Here is a 23,138-nt window from a genome sequence, read left to right as displayed (position 1 = left end):
TCTGAGGAGACAGAAGGCTGTGGTGACATAATGTGAATGCTGGATGGGAGATTTGATTAGAAGTAATGCTTCACACTGATGGGACTAAGTGTTTGGGGGTCACATCTGACTTTGAGTCCAGTATTAACAGACATTTACTCACTTGGACACTTGCTTCATCAACTGGCATAATAGCATGTATGCCCATGTCTGTTGAATGAATGATCTATGGAAAATGAAAGAACTCATCCTTTTCATTGTCCTCTGAAGAGGAAGAAGCTTAAGATCTCCTGAAGTCATATAGCTTGGTCAGCTTTGATGATCTTTGGAATCTAATCCTTCATCTAGAGTCACATGATGGCGAGAGCAAAGAGGAACTGATAACAAATTAGTTTCAGAATCTGAGCATCACATTTGATGTGTCACACGAGTACTTATAAACAACAGAATAAGGGTGGGGCAAAGACTCTGGGAGAAGTTGATAGTGAGTACTGAGTTTCAACTTTTGTCATAACGGAGCGAGAAAAACACAAATACAGTACTTGAAAATACTGAGTTAGAAAATACTGAAGGTTTCCCCTAGTGTCTGTCTGTAAGAACTTTGATTTATAATTTCTACTATTTTTTAAAAACATATAGGATACTAAAAGTTAAATGTCTTTACAAGTATTTTAAGATAAAGAAAAAGGGTAATGTAGATATGGAAAGAAGAGCTGTAAAGCTTCTTGGCCATGATTCATTAATTAAATGCATTTTCTTGTCTTAGCAGTGTTATGAAATACATATTTTATTTGTGTTGTAGCTGGATGGCCACAAATACAAATTCAGATAACTCACAAGTAAACACCCTGTGTTTAGATGGTGAGACAAGAATCAAGCCAGAACATTTTAATTTTTGTTTTTTTTTTTTTTTAATCTCAAACTCTTCCTTTGGAACACTCAGCCCTAAATGTGATGTCTCCATCAAACCTTTCACTTTAGGGCTCAGGGAATCCTGAAGAAGAGGCGGCAGAAATAGTCTAAGAGCCAGAGGGGATACTTGAAACAAGTTCCTCTAAATCAACATGAGCAAAGCTCATGTGAACTCATAGAGCCTGAGGCAGCTACACGGGTTCTGCATGATCTGCATCAGGCCCTCTGCATGTAGATTATGGTTTTTAGGTTAGTGCTTGTATGGAATTCCTGAATGTGCAAACAAATGGGTCTCTGTTTCTTGTGTCTTCCTTCTTGGCTCTTTTCTGTTTGTTTTGTCCAATTCCAGTGTGTTAGTTTTTGTTTTATCTTTTTATTATTATCCCTTAGAAGCCTCTCTGTTTTCTAATGAGTCAGAAAGAGAATGGATACAAATAGAAGGGTAGGTGGGGAGGAAGTAGGAGGAGTAGAGGGAGGGGAAACAGTGTTCAGGATATAGTGTGTGAGGGGGAGAAGTCCATTTTCTTTCTTTTGTTTTGTTTTTGTTTGGTTGGTTTTAGTTATTTTGAAGACAGAGTTTCTGTGTGTAGCCCTGGTTCTCCTAAAACTTGCTCTGTAGACCAGGCTGGCCCAAAACTCAGAGATCGGTGCCACCACTGCTTAAATAAAAATTCTATTTTCAATAAAAGAAAATAATCCAAACTCTATTTTACTTCTTTTGGCATAAAAGGGTTCGGGAATTTGTGTCAGCAGGTTTTTGTGTTGGACATAAAATTCTCACACCTAAAGCTTGGGAGGAAGGCACATAGCTTGGACAACTCTCAAAGTCCTCAGGAACTAAAGGCACAGGCATTCTCTCAGAGAGCAGGATACCTTTGCTTCAGTGACTCCCGGTTCCTATCAGTGTTTTACTCAAGATATTTTGCTTAGCAGGACTAAGAAATCTAAAGGAGGGTCATTTAGTTTAGACAGCCCAGTTGTCGCTGTCTAGCACACACATAAAAGCCTTCTGAAACACAAAGGCCACACCATACACTGAACACATGCTGAATGGGAAATGGGTAAAGCAGTAGCTCCCTTTGTCCTCGAGGACTTTGGCTGTAATTATGGCACATCTGGGCCTTGTGATATATATGTATGACACACGCGTACCTCATAGGGGAAAGCAGCAGTTCCCTTTCTTTGTTAGGGCTTTTGCTGTAATTATGACATATCAGGGAATTGTGACATACGTGTTTGAGCCACTACGGCTACCCTAGAGCCTCAGTCAACAAGAGCTTAGGTCTTGTCCAGCTCTTGAAGGACTTCCGTGGAACTCTGCAGCTTTTTGAGTCTGTTCTTTGATACAGAGAAGCCACACTTTCATCTTCTCAAAATGGATCTTGAAAAGTTAACTGTAACTCAGCCAGAAGCTAAGGAGACAGGAGGAGGGAGAGAAAGTAAAAAAGGAGGAAAAAGTGGAGAAAGAGATGAAGGAGAAATCGATGAAGGCCGAGGAGGAGAAAGAGATGAAGGACAAAGAGATAAAGGAGGAGAAAGAGATGAAGGCTGGGGAGGAGAAGAAAGAGATGAAGGCAGGGTAGGAGGAGAAAGAGATGAAGGCAGGGGAGGAGAAGAAAGAGATGAAGGACAAAGAGATAAAGGAGGAGAAAGAGATGAAGGCAGGGTAGGAGGAGAAAGAGATGAAGGCTCGGGAGGAGGAGAAAGAGATGAAGGAGAAAGAGATGAAAGCAGAGAAGGAGGGGGAGAAGAAGAAGGAGGTGAAAAACGAGAACAAGAAAGAGAAAGAATTGAAGGCAGACAAGGACTAAGAGAAGGAGGAGAGGGAGAAAGAGAAGACGGAGAAGTGGGAGGGAGAGAAAAAAAAGACAGAGAAGAAAGGCTCCTAGTAGCTAAGGAGGTCAGTGAATGGTCCTTGGTCCTACCTAGGAGGACTTGTAAGCTCCGCAGATTTGCCATGGTTTTTCCGAACCTGAATTCTGAGCTGCTAACTCCAGAAGGTAGAGATACAGGGAGCGCAGGAAGGCGCTGGGAGTGAGAGCCGGGAAAATGAGGCGCGGGCGGGCGGGCGCGCGCAAGGCTCGCAGGAGGAAGGAGCGCATGGGGCGGGCGCGGGGCGTGGAGAGCAGTGGCTGTGGGGCTGGGCTAGGCAGCGTTGGCTTTTAACCTGGGTTGTAGAGGCGGGGGAAGAAAGCAGAGAGAAGGGGCGGTGTGTGGGACCCAGTTGGTAGGGAGAAATTGGAAGCAAATGACATCACCGCAGGTCCCAGAAAAGGGGAAGAGCCAAAAGCATTGGCCGGGTCCTGGATATTCAGAGGTCGAGTCCAACCTGAACCTGGCGGGACACAGACCTCAGTGCACCACGGAGACATCATGCAGAAGTCGCCTTTAGAGAAAGCCAGCTTTATCTCCAAACTCTTTTTCAGGTGAGGGGCTGCCCAACAGATCTTTGCAGTTGTGCTCATGCCAGAGAAGGGAATAAATATGGGCAGATTTTGGGGAAACAGGAAGAGATTTTTGTTATTTTCGTTTTGTTTTTAAGGGTGTGTTGCCATTCATTGTTTTAAAGAAAATATTGATTTTGTAGAATAAAATGAAGCTGATTAGATAGGAAATAAGATCTGCTTATAACTGAGAATCAGACTTGCAACACCTAAATATGTTGCAGAGCAATAGATTTCTTAAGTTTTTTTTTTCCTGGAAAAGCTGTAAATAAGAAATTTGCTTAATGGAAACTTCTTAAGATTGGTTCATTGTTTTCTCCCCAGGAAGCTTGTCTGTAGGTGTTATGCCTGTATTAGTAGGTGCTCAGAAAACATTTGTTGATTGAATTTGTAGAAGTCGAGAAAGTATATTGTACTTTTTGCTGTTGTAATATTGAGTAAGCCTAGCATGCACACCCCAGTTGCATTATTCTTTTCAAAAATGTGAGCAAATAAGTTAAAATATTTATCTTTAAGAAGCAGAAATGTTAAAAGCAATACACTTATAAATGCAATTACCATGGGGATATGAAGCTGGGATTCTACCTACTGAAGCTATACCCAATTGACACTTAGGACATTGTTCTCGTCTTCTACTTTGCTCAGCATGAGCCAGATAACTCGATTTAATAGGATTTTAAAATTAGATTTTAAGTCGGAAGACCTAGGCAAGAATAATTAAGTACTTTGAATTTGCCGTGTTTTGTGATGCTTCATCTACTGTGTTCCTCTAGTGTGAATGAATGAAAAGGATCTGCTCTCTCTCTCTCTGACTCTCTGCCTCTCTCTCTCTCTGTGTCTCTCTGTCTCTCTCTCTCTGCCTCTCTGTCTCTCTCTGTCTCTCTCTGACTCTCTCTGTCTCTCTCTCTCTGACTCTGTCTCTCTCTGACTCTCTGTCTCTCTCTCTCTCTCTCTCTCTCTCTCTCTCTCTCTCTCTCTCTCTCTCTCTCTCTCTCTCTCTCTCTCTCTCCCTCTCTCCCTCTCTCTCTCTCCTCTCTCTCATGGGACCTCACTTGACTCCCAGCTCCTCAGTGAATCAGCAAACTAAAGTATCAGAAGTGTCACATATTTTCTAAATGTGCCCTGTTGTGTGGGTAGGAGGCAAGGCTCAGCTTTGAGTCTTCCTGAAGTTACCTTGGCTGCAGGTCTAGAGCTCAGGTGCCTCTGCAGGAGAGCTCCTCCGGGTGGATGGGAGAGAAGGTCTGTGCCCTTTGGAATCACCTTTTGTATTCACAAGGCCTTTTGTTATTTCACCCATAAATGTAGCTTATCGGCCTTGATCGATTTTCCTACTACTCACAGAGTCACAGTGTTAATTGTCATAAATTGTACGCTTTTATGAGAGCCCTTTGCAGAACCTAAATGTCAGTGCTTCTGAAAAGTAAGTTTTCAGGAGAATGAATGTCTCTTACGTATTTTCCCCACTTAGTATGAAGAAACTTAGATTGTTCATTTACCAGCGTTTCAAAAATCTCCTCTTTTACAATTCAGCTAATTTATTTTAGCACTTTACAAATGCTCTTAGGTGGATTTGGAAAGGAAAAGTATTATAATGGCTGTGAAAATTGCTAAGAGCATACTCATTTCTGTTCTTCAAATGATTTCATAATCAGTTGCTTTAAGAATAGGTGTGTTTTTAAGAGTTAAGTTCCTACTATTTATAGGAACTGACATTCAGCTAAAGTACCAGTCAGTAATAGAAACTTCCTTCTGGACTATACTTTTTAAAGGTGAAAACCTTTTCTCCCCCGTACTGGACTAGGCAGTGTCGCCTAGTATCAAGGGCACTGGGCTCTGGGTTCCCACCACTTGGACTCAGTCTTGCTTACTAGGCAAGTCCTTTCACAGTTCTGTGTGACTTGGTATTAACTTGGAGGCTGTCAATGTGCATACGACATAGTGAGTTAATCTGTTAAGAAATGTGTCCTGGGCTTACTGAGGAAATGCTAACTACTATGATTATTTTCTACATTTTTATGTTCTTTCCAGTACCATGTTCCTCATTTCTGTAAGACAATGAGTTTAGTTCTTTTGGGTATAATTTTGTGGCTATCAACCTATATATGTGATGTGTATGTTTGAGAAGTTAATGTATGGGATAGTCTCAACTAATATGGATTTCCTAGCTATGTAGAGGAACGTTGTGTGCTCAGATCTCCTTAAATGCCCTTGAGACATACTTTCTGATCACCGTTTCATCAGTTCCAGGGTCATAAAAGACTAAAAAGGCTGAATTTCATGTGTCCACTATTATGGTTGGGGTTATGAATTTACAGAGAGTGAAAATTTGGAAGGCATTGGAACTGTTCTAACACAGAAGACAATTTTACCATGAATAATTCGAGTGTTTTGTGGAAAACATGTACAGTAGCTTGAAGATGTATGATAACATTTATCAAATAAGTTGTTTTAGAACAAGTGGTGATATACTTGCATAGAATTTATGAATCATATATTAGTGGGACTAATTTCTAAAAACCTTTGATAATAGAGAAATATTTGAAGTTTACGGTTTCATATAACTGTAATAAAAAGATCATACCTGATGGGTACTTTTGTGTGTGTGTGTGTGTGTGTGTGTGTGTGTTTGTTTGTATCTGCAGGCCAAAGGGCAGTATAAGGTATCACCCTCAGAAAGCCCATCATCTCCTTTGAGACAGGTCTTTCATTGGCCCGAATTTCACCAATTATGTTAGACACACTTTCCAGGGAGCCCAGGGAGTCTTCCTGCCTCTGCCTTCTCAACACTAGGATTATAACTATGAGTTACCTCACTTACCTTTTTACTTGCGTGCTTGGATTTGAACTCAGGTCTTCATGCTTGTGAAGCACTTTACTGACTGAGCTAGGAACACTTATGGAAAACTGGGTAGCAACATGTGCATTATGTTTCTGATCCATGCACTATCTTATGTTTGTCTATTGGGCAAGACTTAGGCTAGCAAATCCAAAGGCCAATTTTGATGTATGAGGGTGCAATCATGTTATTTAGGAAGCCTGGGATAGCTGAATTCCACGTGTCCTTTAGTTAGTTGAAGGTGCCATTCAGTGCCTATAGCTCCAGGTTTCTATGCTATCGTTTGCCTGTTTCTCCAGGAGGTATTAGATGAAGCTGCATCGAGGATGGGGACCCTCGGTTTGGACAGTGTACAAACACTGCCCAATGTTGGCTCTCTACAGCCCCTTGGGACTCTCTTCTATTTGTTTTCCTTTTGCTGATCATGTTTTTGATATTACACAGCTCAGAGTTTTCAGCTTGGGATATATGTTAGTTTCATGCCAGTTTGTGTTGGTTTGATGCACAATCTAAGAACACCTCCTGTAGAAGATGTGGTGAAAATTGTCATTTACAATGTGTATGTATAACATATATGATACAGTTCAATTTGTTGATATCACAATTATTAAATTTCTTCCATGGTTTTACAGCACATATTACACAATACACTTTTAATATTCAATACCTTGCTACCAAGAGCAGACATGTTATCTGATGTAGCAAAGAAATACCCCTCACTGTGCACTTAATGCTGATACAGAAGAGAAATCAAGGCTTTGGGTTTTCTCTGTGGAAGTTGGGCTTACTGTGATATATTTAATTCATAAATGTTGAAACTTGTTTAAGAGATCCACGAATAAATATTACTACGAAGTATATTATTACTGTTAATGTCCTTGCCCAGGAACCTGTAATTTCAGGGTGGTAGCACTATAGGTAAGTATAGGATTGGTAAACCGTAAGGGACGGGTGGTAACCATTTAGCATGCAGTTAGGCATCATTTGTTGAAACTTTAAGACACCCATGAGTCAGCAGCAGTTTTGGCCATTTTGATCCTCTGTTCCCATGTGCGTTGTGTAGAGCGTTTCCTCAGAGAAAACTGCAAAGCAATTTTCCTCAGAGAATCCCTGCAAAGCAATGAGTTTAAGAGGGATAAACTATGAAAGAGGTCTGTTTGGAGACACTGACAGTGATTTCATAAATATGTTGTACATTATCATAAAGGGAAACATTGTTTTAGTGGCTTCCCTTCATACTTACAAATGGAATGGATGCAACATGTTGGTTATTTTGCTTGTTTGTTTTTCTGAGTAAAATTAACATTACAAAGTGGACTTTTCATAGACTTGATTGTCAGAGAATTTGGGTTTTTAGCAAAAATCCTGTAAAAGTTCATGCTACTATTAGGCGACTTACATTTCTACAGAGCTTTTAAAAATGTGGTTTTTGCAACTGTGTCCATGTGATGAGGCTTGTCAGAATTTCTGTATAGCCTATTAATGGCTGTCTATTGACATTAATGGATATTTGAAATTGTAAACTAACTTGTATTGTAGTAGTCAGACCATTTCAGGACTCCTGGGTTACGTGGTTCTAATAACTATCTCTTGTTGAAATTGGCTCCATTGTGGTCAGCTCTAGAGATCCATGCATATTTATATTGATTGTGTTCAGCATTCTGACATGGTGACAATTACTCTGATAAAATTGATCGGGGAAACAACTGTTGACACATTTCCTGTAGAGCAAGCTTTTCTTCAAATTTTCCCTGTGATGCTTATGCCTGGCCCTTTAGAAGATAGCCTACTTGATGAACCTTTGATCTAGGTTGAGGAAATGGTTTGAAGATTTTTGAGTCTTTAGCATTGTTGTGATTCCCAGACAGGAAGACATTCTCTTGATATCACCAGATAATCTGCCACAAAGAGCCATGTTTAAGTAATATTTCCTTGTGGGTCATGATTCAGACCAGTTATTGAAGGGCATTGCCATTCATTTATTCACCATGACTGTATTCTTTGCTAGGCATTAAGGTGGTAGAGGTGTTGCCCTATGAACAATATCTTAAATTAAATATCTTAAAACTGAAGGTTTAAAGGGCTTGTAGAAGCTCTCAGCAGAGACCCCTAATCTAGACTTGTGCCTGTCCAGGCTGGTTTGCTAGAGAAGTGTTCTTGCCTTCACTCCCAGAGGAAATCATTCTGCAAATATTATCCAGGCAAAGAAGATGGGGATGAGTTCAAAGAAAGATAAAACACAGAACAGATTGTGGGTAGGAATTATGGAGAGAATATGAAAGAGACCTTTAGGGGGTTAGAGAAGGTTTTGAGTTTGTCCTGAAAACCTGAAAGGGATGAGGGAGGAAGGTTTGGAAACCAGCAAGCAGCCAGGTGACTGTGGACTTGGTAAAGTCCTCAGTGCTTTATCATACTGCTAGTGAAAAGTGACAGGTTACCCGCAGGTCAGGATGTGATCATTTCAAGCTTGTTACAGTGGTGTCAAAGAAATGAATTTGAAAAGAGTGTCAGAGGAATAGAAAAAGACTGGATTTAAAAGATGTTTTGGAAGTAAAATAGGTAGATTTCTTAGAGGTAGGTGAGAGAAGAAGAAAGAGGATCTAGATTGATAGATTGAGAGGACAGAGTAGAGGGTTAATGCATCTTCTGGAGTGAAACGATTCAGTTGAGCAAAGAAGCCTGATGGGAGGATGGAAGCCTCTGTAAGTCCTGTATGTCTATCAAATGAGAAAGGTACTGGCAAGAGGTGGCATTATACAGCTGTTTGAATAAATTCTTTGACTTATCAGTCCTTTCTTTTCAATAAGTGATAATTAGGCAGAACCAATATTTTATTTGGTAGTAAGGGGTGGGTTTAAACCCAGTCCCATGTGCTCTACTACTTGGCTGCACCTCAAGCCCTGAACAAATACTTACTGCCGAAGAAACTTTTACTGCTTAGTTCACAGAAGACAGATTTATCATCTGAAATCTCACATTTGCTTTTCTACTTCATCCACCTGATATCTAATAGTCACTGTTTTCTGTGACTTAAAAAAATCAGCATAGCATGCAAATGNTATACATTCTGTAAGTATTGACATTTTATATATATATATACATATATATATATATGTTCTGGGAAAGAGTGCACAAAACCAAAGATTTCCCTGTGGATTAATTAGATTAAAAAACCATCGTGGATCAGAGTCAGTAGTAAAATAAGACATTGGCTGTTTCCATAATTTAATTCAGTACATCAAATACATAACTACAATGAGATTTAAAATTTTATTTATTGTATTAAGTTTGTAGAATTATTTAAATTAAAGTTCAGAGGTAGCAATCGCAAAACAGAACCAAAGGTTTTGGCAATGAAATTTGATTAACCAGATAATAACTATAAGATGAGCTCGTTAAGGTGAGAATAATAATCTTGAAATACAAATGTGGCTTTTAATTATTCATTATTTACTCATGCAAACATGTGTTTGCATATTTGTTTAGCATTACTATTTAACCGCTGATACCAGGTATCTAGTAGTTATCTTAGAGCCTATATAGGGATTCTGTTTATTCTGCTTAGTTTTCATTCTAATATTTTTAATCATGAAACCTTTCTTCTTTGTAGTAAAAATACCATAACATTCATTTTTAGATTTTATGATTATATTCCTTAGTTTAGTTGAAAAACAGAAGTCAGAAAGCATAGTGTAGCTAACCACTGTGGCATAGTAACAGCTCAGTTACAAACCGATTCCAGCTGTGCTCTGTTTTGATTATACTAGCTATGTAGTACTTAGAGCCCTAACTTCCCAAACCCACCTTCCTATTCTTTCATTCTCCCTCAAGAATATGGAGCTAGGCCTTTGCTTGAGTTTTCGCATCCTAACCCTACTTACTTCACTTTCTAAGCCATGCTTCAGGTTCAGTCATTTGAGTATTCTTTTCTCACCACACCAAAACATTCTTCATTCAGACATTTTTGCCATCATATCCAAGTATAAATTATAATATAGAAACATAGCTGCACATAAAAGTCGTGTATATTCCTGTGACTTCAGGTTTGTTTGTTTTTTTGCATTAGTTTCACCTAACAAGGTTGGCTTTTAACTTTAATTGGTTGCTTGGTATTTCTTGAGAAAGAGTATTCTCTGATCCAGTTTTGAAAGAAACAGGTAATATTTACTTGGATGTTTATCGGGTGTACCAGGGAAGGTAACTGCAGTATGAGTTCCCCAAGTTTCAGCACTCTGCCGTACCTTGAAGTTATACATCTGTCCCAAAAGTGAAGGTATCTGAAGGCAGACTTTCACTGTAAACCTGTTCATAGACAGAAAAGGCCAATGGTGATTCAGAATATTTTTTTACTTGAATATGAAAATGACTTTAGCTAAAACTTTAATTATGGTACCAAAAGTGATAAGTAATTGTGTAAATGTCTATATAATTTCTAAAAAGCTGTCATGTACTTTTTTTTGAGAATGTATTGAATTGATGATTAGTTTTATAATTGGTGTCATCTTCAAGTGCATAAAACCATTTTATTTTAAAGCTGTGATAATCTTATCTGTGGCTTGTTACTTATCACTTCCTTGATATCCTTTAGTTCTCTGTCAATGAGACCGCGTGTCAGCAGGTGTGCTGCAAACATTGTGAGGCAATTAACTAAGCTTGGCTCACACTTGCTATAGGAACATGATCACTTATGCAATGCAGAGGTAACAGTAGCAATCATGAGTTTCAGTAAGTGGAAAGAGATGTCCAGTGAGGTTTTCCTATTTAAGGGCCTAAAATTAGCATATAACATATTTGAGAATATTTGAGGTTTTTATTCTTAATTTAAAAAATTAAAAAAAATCACTTTAAAAGACTGATATTTCAAATCAAAATTTGGTGAGGTATCTATGGAGTGGTAGATATTGGGACTTAAAGTTTCAAGGCCACTGAACTAGATTTTTCTTATATTGATTGTGCCTGGAAATTTTTGAATCCCATTCTTCATCTACCTGTACCTTTAGAAAACAGTCTCACATTCTACTTCATGTCTAGCCTCTCTGTCAGGTCTTAGGTAGCAACATGTAGTGGAAGAAACATGTACTTTGGAATCAGGCTTAGCTGGAATCCTCTCTGTGACTTATTAACAGTGTGTTCTTAGGCAATTTTCTTAATCTTCTGATACTCAATTATTTTCATTGGCACAATGAGGCATTTTCATTTCCACCTGACCCAAGAATATAATAATATCCAATGCTCATTGAGAGCTTGCTCTGTATATTAGGGTTCTCCCGATAATCAGAACCAATAGTAAATATAAAGAATTAGCTCCCATGACTAAGAACAATGGCAAGTTCAAAACACAGGGTTGGTTTTCAGAGTAGAGACTTGGGAGAGCCAGCGAGGTTTGAGTTCAAAAGCAGTCTTCTAGAATTAGGTCTTATTTGGGAAGGCTGATCTTTTTTCTCTGTGTATTTTGAGGCAAGGTTTTTCTGTGTCATAGCACTAGCTGTCCTGGAACTCACTCTAAACCAGACTGGCCTTGAACTCACAGAGTTAGGCCTGCCTTGCCTTCCTGGTGCTGGGGTTAATTAAAGGTGTGTGCCACCACGCCCAGCTAAGGCCAGTCTTTTTGTTGCACCTTCAGTGGATTAGGGAAAGCCTATTTACTTTAGGGAGGCAAATCTGTTTTAATCTAAATGCTCTGAGTTAGTGTCAGTCTAATCTCCAACCACCTCATCAATTGTCCTAGCCACCAGCCCAGAGAAGACAAGTGATAAGTGACACAAGGTACAGAATTGGTCTTCCTGGCTATAGCAGTGCCGTCACACTTAACACTTTTTAAGACTGTAGCTCTTTCCTTCCTACATTTAATACTCTTCTATAAAGTAGACGCAATACTTCACTGAGTTATGATTTTACTTCCACAAATGCCCTCGCTCATTTTTTTTTGTTTGTTTGTTTGCCATTGACTTTCATCCTCAACTGTGTGTGTTGCTGGAACTGAACTCAGGGCTTTATGTAGCATGTTAGGCAAATGCTTTGAGCTCCTGAGTTCTTCCAACCCACATTTAAAATTTTAAGCTTATCTCAAGTACTTAGGTTACTCCCTTTGCTCTAGCCTTCTCTTTCCTTGCTGCTTAGGGCCTGTGTTTTTCTAGAGGCTGATATCACAAAGTGCTGTAAACTGAATGGACTGAGCACCAGAAGTTTATTAGTACAGTTCTGAAAGCTGCAAGTCTGAGCTCAAGGTGTTAGCTGAGGGAGAGTCTGTTCCCTGCTTCCCCCTTGGTTTTGTCAGTTTGCTCATGACCATCTTTGGCATTTTAACATTTGTAGAAGCTTGCCTGATATCAGCCTTCTTCACAGATTTCTCCTTGTGTCTCACTCAGATCAGTGTTTCAAAACCTTCCTTTGTAAGTGAAACCATCATGTTGGCTAGAACCTACTAAGCGTCTTTCCTCCAAATATTATGAGGCTCAGAGGTTATAATGTGAATATTTGAAGAGAAATACAAATATCCATGAGAAATATGGAGAACAGTGCAGAGGACACCAAAAGGCAGGATATGGGAACTATCAAGGGGAGTTGTTCGTGAAATTTTAGTATATCTGTACTAAAAATTTAATGAAGACCAAATATTGGGAAGAAAATTTTGAAAATAAAAAATGTTTAATTAAGTTTTATTAAACAAAATTAAATAATATTTAATTTAATATTGTGAACCATTAAGTGATAGAGACTTGCTATTAAAGAATTATGTCTGAACAAATACAAATGCTTCGTGTTTGCAAGCATTCCTATAGACTTGGATGTTTTATGGTTTTGTTTTCTTTCAATGCTTTGATCAGGAGTAATGTTCAAGCAACACCTACTTGCAGTCAGTGTCCTCAGGGTGCTACAAACATACAACGTTTGTGGAATTAATTATTAACAGATCAGTTCACCAAGTTTCTAATTTGTTTAATGTAGTGAACAGGACAATGAAGGTAGGAAGATAAATTGTACACCATATTGTCCTTAAGAATTTAGTCTAATGAGCAAAATACGTTAACAAAGCATAATAGGATATGTAAACATTAATTCAACAATTTAACAAATTGAGTGAGAATCATGTGCCAAGTTCAATGGTTAGTTCAGGAAATGCAGCAGTTTAGACACAGAAATAGGCAGTCTGTGTAGAGGCTCAGATGCAGTAGGGTTTCATAATGGTGTACACAGGAGAGAAACTAACCATATATCTGAGAGAGGCTCACTGTGAATAATATTTAGAAAATGATATCAGTGTATCTGATGCTTCTTAGCAATAGAATTCAGGCTTTGTTTCAGGGATTTTCTTCAGTGTGACCCCGCTGAACCCAGCTGACTTGTCTCGTGATGGTGATAGGAGAAGCTTTTTAAAAATTAAGAGCCACCTTATTATGAATGTTTTCATCCAGTGGAACTCCTGCAGAGTTCAAAAGCCAGAGAATCTGGCTTAGTGTTTCCTTTAAAGTTCATTTTCTTAAAGCCTAAATGGAAGCAAGAGATCATGGCATTTTAAGGTTTAAAAAAAGCCAAACAAACTCTAAATACCAATAAAAATCATTTCCACTAACCTACCATAGTTTGTGTTAGGAACTGCCCTTTTAACTACTTCAGTGTGAAAGTGGCTAATTTGAACTCTTAAATTGCTTATTATGAACAATTAATGAATTAATTACCATTATTTAGTATGTGTTGTGAAAAGCTTTATTATGAAAAATTTAGCAATTTAATTTTTAATAGATCCTAGCTGACTTGTATTAATATGCGTTTCTATGTTAAAATAAAGATAAAAATATTAAAGTAAGGCCTTTAAGTAGTGTTATTTCATGGCATATCACGGACAGATGTGGCTGTTGACTCCATTCCCTAACTCCATCTCTTTCCCCAGGAATGCACAGTGGGGGAGGGGTGTGAGCCTCTTCTTTTTCTTGCCTGCAGCTCTGGGGAGCTTCATTGTTTGTTCATGGTGATACCAAGGAATTTGGACAATGCCAGTAGAAATACTTTGCCTCCCAAACTCAGGAACAGGATATGAATCCTAAATTCTGAGTCATAAAATGTGCCTATCTACATCCTCCCCATCACTAAAAAAACAGGCATAAGGATAGCAAGCTTCTACATTAGTTTGTTAGAGTTTACAGTTTTTTTTTTAAGAGGCTGAAGGGATCATAATAGAAATTAAAAAGGATTAAAATGACATTAGTAACTAAATTCCATATTTAGTTGGGAGATGGGAAAACATGCATGGATGAAAAGCCTATATAAAATGCCACACTGCATTTTAGTCCCTCTGAGGATTCACCATGGGTAACTGGGGTTTAACAGTCATAGAGCAGAGAGTATAAGCAAACCAAGTGAAAAGGAGGTTAAGACAATGAGAATTCAAGAACCAGCCCTTCTGACTAGGTGATTGTAAGGAGAACTATGGAGACCATGTTTATCACAAATGGAACTTTAAACTCTACTAACAGTTGTCTTCCTGAGGCAACATCGGTTCTTTTTAAAGAATTTAATATTCATACATGCATGTAGTGTGCTTTGATTAAATTCCCATCCATTCCCCGTCAATGTATTTTGTGTTCTTCTCACCACTTTTCACGCCCTCCCAACTTCATGTTTTCTTATTTATTTTAACTCAGGACCCACAGAGCCCACTCAGTGCTGCGTTTCATATCTGTGTGTCTATATGTATACGTGAGAGCGTCTGTTAGAACATGGGTAGCCTCTCAGAGATGGGCATAGCTGAGCACTGACTCTCTCTTCCCCAGCAGCCATGGACGACCAGTGACTCCTCAGATAAAGGGGGGACTCCATGAGGCCCTTCTCCACGCTGGGAGTTTTGGCTATCTTCCTCCTCTTACTGTCTTCATCTTCAAACATTTTGTAGTTGCCTCTAGCCTCTGCTGTATCATTTTATCTACCTAGCAAACTAATTTAGTGAGAATATAATCTCAAACTGTGGGGTAGAATGTTTGTGTGTGCAGTAATATATGGCGGTTAGAGGATAACTTGTAAGAGTCATACATGCATGTAGGTCATGCTTCTATTATATAGGTCCTGCTTATTAAAAGTTATCAAACTTGGCAGTAAGTACCTCTACCTCCTGAGCCATCTGCTGGCCCTGGAATGTATCTTTTAAAATTTTGATTTGGAAGCAGTCATTTTGAGGTAATGAATGACAAACATGTACCATAAAGGACTAAATGGGACAAAAAGGACCTTTTTGTTCGCATAATGAGGGGTCATTAAATCATTTAGATATTGAAGGTCACAAGAAAGTGTACTTTGTGTTTTACCTGTCACAGCTCATACCAGATGATGCCTGGCTCTACCAGTGTTGTTCAAGGATTCCAGACCTGAGAAACTGTACTTGCCGCAGTAGGTGGTTCTGCATTCATGCACACACTGGCAGCACTAAGTGGACTCAGGGGGTTAAAAACAAACAACACATGAAATTGGGAGGGGCTGGTGGTGACAGTGACAGGAGGAACTGGAGGGGAGGCCATGAGGCAAAATTGATCAAGATACATTATAAGCATATAAAAATCTGTCTAAAGCCTCTGTTCAAGAGTCTTTTCTCAAAAACCAAAAAACAAAACAAAAAGAGTCTGTTTCTCAAAGATAGAGGTTCTTTACACATATGGGTCTATACCTTAGAGAATCAAGAAACCTTGATTCCAAATGTTTAGCCTCTGTCAGAATGACAATCAAGGCTCAGTAAAGGACATGTTTATTTCCCTAATAAATGAAAAGTATTTCTTTTGGGTCTTAGTGATGGTGTCTGAAAAACCAAAATGAACAAAGAACCACAATAAAGAATTCTAGAGAAAGGGAGAAAACATCAAAATAAATTGCACTTTTTTTATTGATTTTTATTGAGCTTTACATTTTTCTCTGCTCCCCTCCCTGCCTCTCCCCTCAACCCTGCCCAGGGTCCCCATGCTCCCAGTTTACTCGGGAGATCTTAAAGACCAGCAAGGTAACATGTATATACCGTATAGGAGATGACTTTGTATGGCACTCATGTGTAGTTTATTTTTTTAGTTGCCTTGTCAGAAGACAGGGAACTTGTTCCCTTCTTCTCCTTTCACCCTTCCCTGAGGATGCTTGAAAGGACTTTCTCCACAATGTGACTGTTACCACTACATGTGGCTATCCGGATAACGCGGAGGCGTCCATATTGAAGCTTCCACACATGCCTGCAACAGTTCTACTGTCACACTGTAAGGGCGGTCTGTTTCCTGCCTTCCTCATTGTATTTATTTCTTGGTTTTAGTTTCGAATATAATTTTATTACCAATGGAAATAGCAGAATANTCAGAAATTAGAAAGCAATGGCTTGACTGGGTTTCTTTGGTTAGGCTCCTAAAAGTGAACTCCCACGCAGGGTGTAATCAGCTTCCTGGGGCATTCAACCCTATGACTTTGGTGTATCTGCAGGGATATTTATGGCTTTTCTTTGTGGCTATATACAAAGGCTCTGTGAGGCTGCTTTTCCAGGGTACATGAACACTCCACTGGAAATTACACTCTTTGTGTCTTTCTGTTATCTCCTAAAATGGCCAGTCTCTTTTCTGTTCTTTTACTTTCTTGTAGCCTTGCTTGTTACCGCTGAAGTTTAGAAACGCAAGTCATGTGACTCAATTAAATGTGGCTTTGCAAGGGTCCCTCTCGCTTAGTTTCTTTACAGCATCATATGGTACCATCTTTTCCCCTCACAATTCCAATATTTAAGTTTCTTGCCTTGGGAGACAGAAAAAAATATGTATACCATTTATGTTACATGTCACTAATCTTTAGATGTTCCCATGAGCTGCCTGCACACTCTGATAGGATTCTCAGTAGCCACCGAGACATGTGCATATTTGAAAGGGTTAGAGTTTGAAAATCACTATTGAAGTAGATCACATTTAGAAAACCCTTCCAGTACCAGCACTCATGTCTGGTCTCTCCATGCTGCTTTCTTACTTACAGCTTTATTGAGATCCAATTCACATAGTGAACACTTTACCCACTTACAATCTACAAAACAATGACTTTTTGTTTTTTTTTTAAAGCTTATTCACAGTTTGGTTAACTATCATTAAAATGAATTGTAGCAATTGCAATTTTTATTCCTATGAGAAAGAAACTACACAATCATTAGTGCTTACTCCTCTGCTTTCTCATACTTTACGTGTTGTTTGTTGTCTAGTCTGTTTGTAGTGATGTACAGTCATCTTGGAAGAGAGGACCTCCACTGAGAAAATGCCTTATTCAATTTGGCCAGTAAGGAAGTTTGTGGTGCATGTTTGCTTTTTGTTGTAGTTGTTGTTGATTAATGATTGATGTGACAGGAGCAAGTCCATTGTGGGCAATGCTGCCCCTGAATAGGTGGTCCTAGGTTGTGTAAGAAAGCAAAGGGAGCTCAGTCATGCAGTAACTTTATGTTTAATGTTTCAAACATCTTACAAGCTTTTTTCCAAAATAAATACACCATTTTATGTTCCCAAAAGCAGAGTACAAGGGTTACAATTTCTCATACCTTTGCAATTGTCATGATTACTGGGTATAAGATGGAATCTAACTGTGGTTTAGTATTACATTTTCCTACTTTGTAAAAATATTTCCTATGCTTACTGGCCATTTGTATAATTTCCATTGGAATATCATTTTAAAAATTCAGCTCTTTTGACCATTTTAAATTTTGATTGTCTGTTATTAAGTTAGAAGACTTATATGTCTGATATATTAACTCCTTATTTGAAATTTGATTTGCAGAAAGTTTTCCTAATTACATAGAATATCTGCTACTTTCTTTATGGAATATTTTAAAGCATAAATTTTTATGTTAATTCTATCCATTTTTGCTATTGTTGCTTATGCTTTTGGTGTATTGATACCTTTTCAAATTAGTTATAATATGGCAAATTAAACAAAAAGTAAGCTTTGATATCATTGACCTATTTTTACATTCTAACATCATATTGCCAAATTACTTAAGCATCCCTAGATCCAGTTTCAGATCTACAAGAAGGATATATAGATATAAGATTGTTATGAAATATATAAAATAATCTGTTATTGTTGTTGTAATTCCAGTAATAAACTTTGTTGTTATGGAAATTAAACCAAGGCAAGCAACATGTATGAAGAAGCAAGTATATAACTGTAATTCTTTCTAGACAACAATGAATCTGACTCCCGTGAAAGCCAGCTGTAGTTGCCATGGTAGTCATTATATCTAGATGGACAAGTAGCTGACTAATTCAAAGAGCTTTTTCCAAAGGTACAAGATTTGAAAATCAGAGAGATAGAGTTGTAACCTAGGGTTCTCTTTCTCTCTCTCTCTTTAAAAAAGAAGCCTCTTGCAGTTTTCTTAGTATTAGCTTTGTAATAGTAAGAAAGAATTGCTTTGTATTCAAGTGTATTAGCCAAGATGAACATTTTAAGAAAGAATAAGCAATTTCATGAAAAATTAATATTGCTGTATGCATTATATAGTCTTGGAGGTGAAGCATACTTCATCAGAAAGTTTGTTTATGGCTAAATCACTCTTATGCATTTAGTTAATAAATTTGTAATGACATACGAAACTTCTTGTGTAAATTGAAGAATTGTTTCCTATTCTTAAAGTTATATGTCCATCACTAAACATTACAACAGAAATGGGAACTAGAAAGAAAACACACACACACACTTTCCAGAGAGAAACTTTTTTTCCCTAACTCTTCTCTTCCTACACTTCTCCTTCCTCTCATCTCTCTTCCCCTCCCTTCCTGTCCCCTCCCCTTTCCTTTTGCGCTCTCTCTCCTTCTCCTACCTGGTTTATATTTATAGGTATCTCATGAAATAGATAGACTTCCTTTATTACTTAAAGTTTGGACTCAGTTTGTCACTAAGTTACAAACTGGTTTCATTTAGGATGCCAGAATGCTTATAAAACTTAGAGCTTTAGAAGATACTTTTTTTCAGAATTTGTAATCATTTTGTTGAGTAGCAAGTAATTAGCTGTCCAGATCTTCTGAAATTCATTAATTATATCCTATTTTAGCCATCTAAAACGGAATAACTATAATTCCCTTTGAGATTAAGAGTTTTGTGAACAATAGCGTTTTAAACAGGGAAACGGCTAAACATTAGCAGTCATGCATAGTATTTGTAGAGCCAATCATGCCGATGTAGTGGCCATCACTTATACATTCAGCATTATAGTGGAGATGTAGCAAGTTCAGCACCAAATTCTTTATGGAACCATCAGAGAGGTGGCTATCAGCTTGACATCATTGCCGTAATTTTAGATTGAATTATTATTTTCATTATTTTTTGTTTGACAGTTTGATATATGCATATAGTGTATCTGCCTCATGTTCTCCCCTCCAGTTCCTCCTCTGTCACTGTTACCACTATCCCCTCCCAACTTCATGTGTTGTTTGTTTTTAAAAACCCCTGAGTCCACTTAGTGCTGCCAATGTGTGCATGAATGTAGAACCACCTACTGTGACATACATAGTCTCAGGTCTGGAATCCTTGAAGGAAACTGAGTCTCCCTCTGCTGACAGCCATCAGTTGCCAGTAACATCTCAGCTAAGGGGAGGTCTTCGTAAACATCCATGTCTTCATGCTGGGAATTTGTCTAGCTTGATCTTGTGCAGGTCTAAAGTTAGACTGAATTCCTGAAGTCTACTTGTTTTACATAGAAATTTTATAAACTGGGCTCTGTTTTAATTTTTCTAAAATTCATTGAAAACCTACATATTGCTGTAAAATAACTTTGAATCTCAGTTGGTTATGGCACTAAAGTGCTATTCACAAGTTTTTAAAAGCTTTATGGAGGTTAGTTAACTTTTAGCATTAATTAATTAATTTTCCTCCTCATAACCACTTGGCAAAATAGCTAAAGCAAAGTGATAGGATAGCTGTTACACAACTGGTTCAAACGGCCTCTCTGTCTCTGCATGCCTTCAGTGGTTCTGGCTGGGTATGACTAGACAGACAATTGGGGATACTTTGAACTCATGTAAATTTGGGAGCATGATAAGTAACGTTCTAGTGTTTGGATAACTTTCACTTCATTTCTTAAGAACTATTTTATCTAAAAAGGAAAAAGGTCATGAGTGTGGGCTAACATGTCAGTTATGATAGAAATGTCATACAACTGGTGGTTTTGGTATTTAATTTCATTTGACTAGTTTAATAAAAAGCAATGTTAAATACTGCAAAAGTATGATTTTTCTGTGCAAATAATGATTGAACTTGAAAATATCTGACACATAATCTTCATATTGCTTTAGCAGATGAAAATGCCAGGTGTCTCTGCTAAATTAAGCAAAATGTCAGTTTAAAACTAGTTTTTAGCTTTAAATACCTGACTTTTGGAAGGATTGGTTTTGAGAAAAGTCAAAGCTTTAATCGTCATTATAATGGGCAAATTTTTAGTAGGACCCTAGAAATTGATTTTGTTAAAGAGCCCTGACTCCCCATTTGGCACACAGGTCAGTATGAACAGGCTAAAAACCTGGTATCCCTTCCTACAGTTTGCATCTGTCTCCTTGTCTTAAAACTTTGTATTAGACTCTTAATTTTACATGTAGGTATTTACATCTCTCAAGTAGTATTTGTCTAAAGAATAATACCTAAGCTCTTTTAACCCCTTTTAAGGTTATACACTAAGACAAGAGTGAGAAATCTTGCTGTCTTCTTCTGTAGCAACCTTTTGTAGACTCCCATGATACTCCTTCAATTTCTTCAGTGATTTCCATAAGCCTGTGGTCACTCTGGATTCCAGGAGAGCAGAAGTTCACAAAGTGACCACTGTGCATGAGAATCAGGCCCTGTTCAGGAGCAGTCTTTCTCAGGACCTGACTTGTCCTCACATCAGTAATGACTTATTTGAACTGACTTGTACAACAAGAACTGAGCCCAAGTTTGACTAAAACTCTTTTGATGATAAACCTATCTTGCCCCTGCGTTTTTGGTTCTTCTCTTTAAGCCTGAGCTGTTGCTTATATCCTGAAGATGGACTTGTGGTGGGGAGCTACAGAACTTCTTTTTCTCTTCCTCACTGTGTGCCAACATAGATTAAATCTTCTTTCTCTGTCTTTTATCACTGCTCATCCCTTTGATTGACATGTTAGGACAGGTGGCTGAGACTTGGTTTTGCATTCCTAAAGCAGGGACTTCTCACCTCAATCTCTGGGAACAAATTATTTCATTAGAAACTACAAATCATTCTGTATAAAATTAGTTTTCCCAAAGAAATGAAATGAACAATATTAAACAGAGTAAAATTAGTGTGTATGTCTTTAAAAATTAAAATGCTAGCATTATTTGTAATAAAACCTGAAGCTTGTTACGGTTAAGTGGACAGAACAGTATATCTGAGATGGTGGGCTTTTCTCCTGGGTGGTAGGAAACTCTAGAAATATGCGTTTGCTATGTGTCTGCTATTTCTTAATTGATTAACTAGTTTCTGTTAGAGAAACCCTGACTTTGAAGGCCATCAGACGTTCTAGGAATACCAATTTGTCAGTCATTTAGATGTGAGGGAAATAGCTAGCAGGGGCAGTGGTAGACAGAGAAAAATCGTCATTGTAATGCCTTATGTTGTTCCAACTACTCAGACTCATGAAATACCTGAATGTATATTACTTTACGATGGGAGAGATACTGAGGTGAAAATTCTGGCTTTGAACAGTGTTGAATGTACACAAGTCCATTAAATATACTCAGAATCCTTGCAAATAAAGAGTGGCTTGAATTTCACATTTACATTTCATAGTATCTAAAACTTGAATGTCTGTTTTCTCTAATTTTGTTTTATGTTTCTTAGACTGACTTATAGTTGACATAGAGAACTCATTGTTAGGAGAAGCTGATTTATTGTAATATGAGGAATGGGTGGCTTGTCGTCCCAGCCGCCCTGCTAGTTTACACCTGAAATAATCACACAGAAATTGTATTAGTTAAATAACTGCCTGGCCCACTATTTCTAGCCTCTTAGTGGCTAACTCTCACATCTTGATTTAACCATTTCTACCAATCTGTGTAACACCACAAGGTCGTGGCTTACCCGGAAAGATTCTAACCAGCGTCAGTCTCAGGCAGGAGCTTCATGGCATCTGCCACACTGCCCTTCTTCCCAGCATTCAGTTAGGTCTACTCCACCTATCTAAGTTCTTCCCTATCAAAAGGCCAAGGCAGTTTATTAAACCAATGAAAGCAACACATAGACAGAAGGACCTCCTATACCAATTTATTCTCAAGAAATAAAAGTTTTCTGTAAGGTGATTGCAGACAGCCTAAGATGAATAGGTTTTTAGTTGGTTTAATTTTTTTTAGTTTTGCTTATGTGTATGAGTATTTTGACTGCTTGTGTGAATGTGCACTGCATATATGCCTAGAGCCCTCAGATGTCAAAATAGGGCATCAGGTCCCTTGGACCTGGAGTTACAGATGGTTGTAAGCCTCCATATGGTTGCTAAGTTTCAAACCCTGGTCCTTTGAAGGAGAAGCAACTGCCCTAAACCACTAATCATTGCTACTGTCCCTAAATTTTCATTTTTAGAATTTACTTTGAACCAGTTTTAATTTGGAAATATAAATTCAGGCTTTCTATGGTATAACTGCCAAGAAATGCTAACTAATAATTACAGCTGATGAGCTTGAACATTATACTGCTGAATTTATTTGGCTTCATGGTTCTCTTGGTAAAACTAGTTGTCACAGTGTAATATAATATCTTAAAACACCCTGAGATAACAAAGATGATTTTTATGAATTTATCACACATATTGTGTTATTTTGAACTAGCTGGAAGCTTGTTGTTCATGAGAATGGCCACTTAATCTTAAACATGGACCCAAAGAATCATGCTTGCAATGTGTAAGGGCTTAAGAAAATTAAAAAATTTCTTTTGAATGCCCTTTAAGGAATGGTATTGGAAGACATTGAGCCTCTGTTCATTTTGAAGTTGATACATGATT

General features: G+C 38.0%; 1 protein-coding gene across 1 annotated transcript in view; it reads left to right on the top strand.

Annotated features, from left to right (window-relative positions):
- Positions 1 to 3,110: 3,110 nt before the first annotated feature.
- The window catches only part of Cftr (CF transmembrane conductance regulator), a 144,690-nt gene continuing 124,662 nt past the window's right edge, over positions 3,111 to 23,138 (top strand). Inside the window, exon 1 of the mRNA XM_050145938.1 lies at positions 3,111 to 3,317. Within this exon, the coding sequence (XP_050001895.1) occupies positions 3,265 to 3,317 (53 nt within the window). The 5' untranslated portion in view covers positions 3,111 to 3,264. The remainder of the gene's footprint in view (positions 3,318 to 23,138) is intronic.

This window comes from Alexandromys fortis, unplaced genomic scaffold, assembly GCF_014885135.2.
Source record: "Alexandromys fortis isolate MF-2015 unplaced genomic scaffold, M_Fortis_MF-2015_v1.1 scaffold_34, whole genome shotgun sequence".
Taxonomy (NCBI): Eukaryota; Metazoa; Chordata; class Mammalia; order Rodentia; family Cricetidae; genus Alexandromys; species Alexandromys fortis.
The sequence above is the reverse complement of the archived record's forward strand: the minus strand, read 5'-3'. Positions and strand labels throughout refer to the sequence as shown.